Source organism: Helicoverpa zea, chromosome 18, assembly GCF_022581195.2.
Source record: "Helicoverpa zea isolate HzStark_Cry1AcR chromosome 18, ilHelZeax1.1, whole genome shotgun sequence".
Classification (NCBI taxonomy): Eukaryota; Metazoa; Arthropoda; class Insecta; order Lepidoptera; family Noctuidae; genus Helicoverpa; species Helicoverpa zea.
The window spans coordinates 5,881,588-5,886,799 of NC_061469.1; the positions used below are offsets into that span (position 1 = coordinate 5,881,588).

At 38.4% G+C, this 5,212-nt stretch overlaps 1 protein-coding gene across 1 annotated transcript; it reads right to left on the reverse strand.

Annotated features, from left to right (window-relative positions):
* Positions 1 to 887: 887 nt before the first annotated feature.
* LOC124639118 (basic juvenile hormone-suppressible protein 2-like) lies at positions 888 to 4,326 on the reverse strand. The gene is made up of 5 exons (XM_047176349.1): positions 4,245 to 4,326; positions 3,803 to 3,987; positions 2,888 to 3,721; positions 2,621 to 2,793; positions 888 to 2,007 (listed from the first exon to the last, which is right to left on the reverse strand). The coding sequence occupies exons 1-5, from the start codon at positions 4,324 to 4,326 to the stop codon at positions 978 to 980; spliced, it is 2,304 nt and encodes a 767-aa protein (XP_047032305.1). The 3' UTR covers positions 888 to 977.
* Positions 4,327 to 5,212: the final 886 nt, after the last annotated feature.

Consider the following 5,212-nt stretch of genomic DNA (forward strand, 5'->3'; position numbering starts at 1 on the left):
ATCTTCGTACTTTTCATAGTTCAAGAGTCTTTAAATGAGTAGTGAGTAGTTTTTTTTAGAGATTTGAAGTCCTTCCAATTTTAGTATCATATTTTGTTTTAATTTGAATAAAGATAATTATTTTGTACGAGAATACTATAGTTCGGCCATTCAGAGAATGCGTTCCTGACACGTCGCGATTGAACTGACGACGTAACTTTGCAATGGCGTTGCAGTTACGATAAAAATATTTTTGCTGGTTGTTTACCGTTTTAACAATTGAGGAGCATTAAAACAACATTATTATATCAATAATCAATGAATGTAGTTACGTCGTCAGTTCAATCGCGACGTGTCAGGAACGCATTCTCTGAATGGCCGAACTATAATTCCAATACAATTGAATCTAAAAATACAACTCAGGAATGTTACTGTTGTAAAATTGTCAGGACACAACCGAGTTTATTGTACTCTTATTAGGTTAGAAGAAAAGGCATTGGTTCATGTCTAAAGAAAAAGGAGCAAGTTTTAGGTTTCTGCCGCGTTTGGCCATTAAATCGTCTCTAAATTGAATTGTTACGCTTTAGGCCTTGTGGCCTTGTGTAAGGGTAAAAGGGCCGTTTCTTTTTAACTGAGTTTCAGACATAGATTTGGATTTATGTTATTGAATATGGGAATTCTGGACTCTGTAACAAATGTTCCTTAACATACTACGTTAAAGTTTTTGGTGGTTTAAAGCATGTTGGGATAAATCATTCAATACAATATTCGACGTAAAAATGCTGTAAAGCATGTCCTGTCTTTATGTGCATAATTATGTAACTTAATATTGTTATTTCTGTAGGGGTTTTCTGTAGGTTCCTCAAATAAACAAGCCAGTAGGTTGACAAGAAATAAAATACCTCTGATATTATAAATAAAATGCTCTATATTTTTTTGGGTTTTCAAATTGCATTCTTTACAGTCGGAATAAGGTTACATTATCAATACATCATCATTTATATGTCAATGAGGTCAGCGTTTCGGTCTACTTTAATGTTAAGGTCTGTGTCCACGAAGTAAGTATCGGAATCAATGGATTTCCAATCTCCCATGTTGTAGTTCTTCAGCACCCAACGGTTCCACCTGGTCTTCATATCACATGTCATCTTCTTGTGGAAGATCTTAACATCAATGAACTTCATGTTGGGTGTGAAGAAGTCCTCAACAATAATGCGACGATCGAAGGGGAAGCCAAGAGGCATCTTGTCCAGAAGGACGGTCGATCTGAAGTCACGTCTGATGTCTTTACGGTTCGTGTCCAGGATGTTGATGTCAATGTTATCGACCAGTTTCAATGGCGACACAATAACATAGATCATGCAGTCCATACCTCCTACGAAACCTTTAGGAAGAAGAAGCCTGGTCGGGAAACCAGTGTGGAAGTTCCTCAAGTCCTTGACCAAGAGATCCCTAATGTCGGTGATGGATTCCACCTTCTTCATCAAGTCGCGAGTCATCATGCGGTCGCGGACAAGGTTGTGCATGTCTTGGGAGTTTCTGACAATTGTGTTCTTGCCAGTGGTCAGTTTGTAAAGGAAGGTATCTAATTCAACGAAGTTTAGTCGGTTTCTGTTGATGTCGATGAGACGACCCATGTTATCTTTCTTCGGTCCAAGGAATATCCTTACGACACAGTCAACGGCCTTGTCAGATAATACGTCGAGGGTGACTTTGAAGGGTTGGTGGTTAAGGCGACGCTTGCGTACCAGGATTTTCATGTCTGATTTGGTCTTCTTAACCTCATCAGGAGTCAAAGCAACAGCATTAGTCATGTCCATAAGATAGTCGTCGAAGAAAGTGACGAGTTTGTCAACGTTAACGTTGTCGACCTTCACACCAGGGAAGTAGAGGTCCTCCTTGGTGTAGGAAGGCAGACGCAGCTTGAACAGGCACACCAAATCGATGATGCGTTTCTGCAGCATGTAAAATACTGGATCACGAAGAGCTGTCTGGTATTGGTCCAGGATGGAAGGAACAACGAAGTACCTGTAAGAAATAGTAATGTTGAGTTGTCTACGTAGTTTAAAAAAATTAAAGCATCTGGGCTGATAGGAATAGTATTTATAAGTAACAAATACTAACTGTTTAAATTGGAATAGTCGTGGTGGCCTATTGGGTAAAGAACCAACCTCTCGAGTATGAGGGCGAAAAAGGTGGGTTCGATTCCAGGTCAGGCAAGTACCAATGCAACTTTTCTAAGTTTGTAAGTACTTTCTAAGTATATCTTGGAAACCAATGACTGTGTTTCAGATGGCACGTTAAACTGTAGGTCCCGGCTGTCACTGAACATCCTTGGCAGTCGTTCCGGGTAGTCAGAAGCCAGTAAGTCTAACGCCAAACCAAGGGGTATTAGCTTGCCCGGGTAACTGGGTTGAAGATGTCAGAAAGGCAGTCGCTTCTTGTAAAGCACTGGTACTCAGCTGAATCCGGTTAAACTGGAAGCCGACCCCAGCATAGTTGGGAAATGGCTCGGAGGATGATGATGGATGAAATATTAACTGTTTCGTGTCGTTTCATTGATTGGAATATCCTAGGTAGATTCTAATTATATTATATTTTTGTAATAAAATAGAAAACTAATATGTAGTTCAATACTTACTTGTCGGAATGTAGAGTGTTAAGACCAAGAGCAGCCTTCATGACGATGAGCAGGTAGCGGTATGAGTCAACCACGGTCCTGTCAACATCGATCTTGTCGATTTTACCGTAGATCAGTTTTCCAAGAACCTCCATGTCCTCAGTCTTGGTAAGTTCCAGCCTAATGCCGTTAATCTACAAAGAGAAGGAGTTAGTTAGTAAACATCTGTTAGTTATCTCTAAAAATTGTACCGGTCAAATAAGTATATTTAATTATATTTATACGTACTTCAATGAATCCTTTGATGATTGCTTCTCTGATGATCTTCTCGTATTCATCGCACAGACGAATAACATCACGGTTGTAGTCGTGAGCAATGACATAGTTGTTCATCCTTGCGGGGATTTCTACACCATTGTGCAGTTTCATCCATGGCCAGTATCCCTTCTTAATTGTTTTGTGCCAAGAGAACTCTTTGATTTTACCTAATCCGTTGGACAAACGCTCCAAGTAGTATCTGGCAAGGATCTGTTGGTACATGTACACAGTGAGTTCGAAACGTCTGGTCTTCATTTTGTCCATTAATCTGTCCTTCATCCAGAATGGATAGTCAACGTGGAAGTAGTAATAGTAAGTATTAAGATCAATATCTTCAGTGAAGTAGCGGAGTTTGTCTTCATCGCAGAGGTGCACACGTTTGTCATACACATTCTCGTCGATTATGAAAACATCCTTGTCGGTCTTCTTGATTCCGTAGAAGTCACACAGCTTGAGATCGACATCTCCCTTCTTCATTTTCAATAAGTAAGCCTTCTGAATAACATCGCCACGTACAAAGAAGTATGGGTAGATCTCATAGGGAGGAGGCAAGATGATTCCCTTGCAGTCCTCACGGTGTCTGACTGCCACGGTGAGAGCGTATACGAACATACCCTCGTTGAGGTGAAGGCGCATCCAGCAGGCGGTCTTGATGAATGTATCGAAGTCTTTGGCGTAGAACAACACATGGAACATGGTGACAACTTCCTTGAGCTGGCGGTCAACGTGCAAAGTGAAGATCTCACCGCGCGGCAGAACTCCAACCTTTAGCATTTTGACTAAGGTCTTTACAACGTCGGTTTTCTGAAATAAATATTTAAATATTCAGTAACAGTTAATTATGGAATGGTATATAATCATTTAAACAATATGTATAACACTTACGACGAAACAGTCAACATTTTCCTCAATCTTGAAGTTCTTGCCTAAGTCCTCAAGGTCCTTGTACATTAGGGGTTCAGTGATGTGGTTCAGTAATTTCAAAATCACAAGTTGCCTTTTTTTGATGTCCCATGTTCCTGATAAGAGTAAACGATATAAGATATTGTTATGTATCGAGTTGGTAGGTACTATGTACATTTACGTCAGTAAGATATTTCGGAATATTAAACGTAAATCAAGCTTTGAGACTTCTACGAGAAAAATGCACTTCAGTCTGATTTCAACATGCATATTTTATATTTCAATGAAAGCGGACTATCCTATTTTACATACAGGATTGTGAGAAAGATGAACTGGATTTTTTTAAACAGGTAATGCAGTAACGCAGTTAAGATTTATGCAAATTGAAAATATTTTGTAAAAATAAATGAAAAAAAGTTCTTACTCATGGTAGTACTGGTGTCGTCTTCAGGCCTAGCCTTGGCCACAGCGGCCAGGCACAGAACAAATACCAGAACAGCCCTCATCGTGGAGTCGACTCGGTCTGAGATCAACTGTGCTCCTTCTAAAATTGCACCCCCTTTTATACTACTCTCTTTAGAAGAAAAATAATTGTTATTTTTTCATACCTGATATGCTTTATAGATGTTACAATGTAACAAGTGTAGGCAACAATGTTGCGGTGAACTCTAGGACAATAATCTATTATCTTCTTGTATATGATTATTCAGAACTTTAGACCTTATGACTATAAACAGAAGAATGATATTAGAAAGCACAGACAGGTTAAGTGAAACCAATAAATAGATAAATATGGCAAAAGTTAATTGTATAAAAATGATTAAGAAGCAACAATGCCCTCAGCCTATGAAAATAGTTAATTATTCAACTAAGCACTATCCTAGGGCACGGGTGCCACATTGGATCTTAAGTGCAGCGATGGATTCTAAGGTAAATTAAAATAAAAAGTCTTAAGTTTTATAATTCAATACATTGTAATGAAAAAAAAATTGTGATAATAAAATTATCGGCAAATTTTACAAATATCTTCAAATCACATTATCAAAATATTTAATGTTGCAAAACAAAAACCTTGTTACTCTCACCCAGACTCTAGGGCTACATAATTATATTTTTGACGTTTTCCAGCAAGACAGTTGTAAAATATTACACGGTAATTTCAATAATTACTGCTATACAAAAATACTAATTTCGTTTGATGCTTGAAGCAATTATCCCACAAATTGAGTTCTATATTTTTGCCTATTTCATTGTGTCATTACCGTATAAAGGCGTCATATTTTTAGTGGGTAAAGGACTAACCTCTCAAGTATGAGGGCGCGGGTTCGATCCCAGGTCTGGCAAGTACCAATGCAACTTTTCTAAGTTTGTATGTACTTTCTAAGTATATCT

Bases quoted from the DNA above. Each gene is read 5' to 3' on its own strand.
- LOC124639118 (XM_047176349.1), bottom strand. From the start codon at position 4,326: ATGAGGGCTGTTCTGGTATTTGTTCTGTGCCTGGCCGCTGTGGCCAAG. The intron at 3,722-3,802 runs GTAAGTGTTATA...TATTTATTTCAG, and splicing joins AAAATGTTGACTGTTTCGTC to AAAACCGACGTTGTAAAGAC. The intron at 2,794-2,887 runs GTACGTATAAAT...TTCTCTTTGTAG, and splicing joins TCATCAAAGGATTCATTGAA to ATTAACGGCATTAGGCTGGA.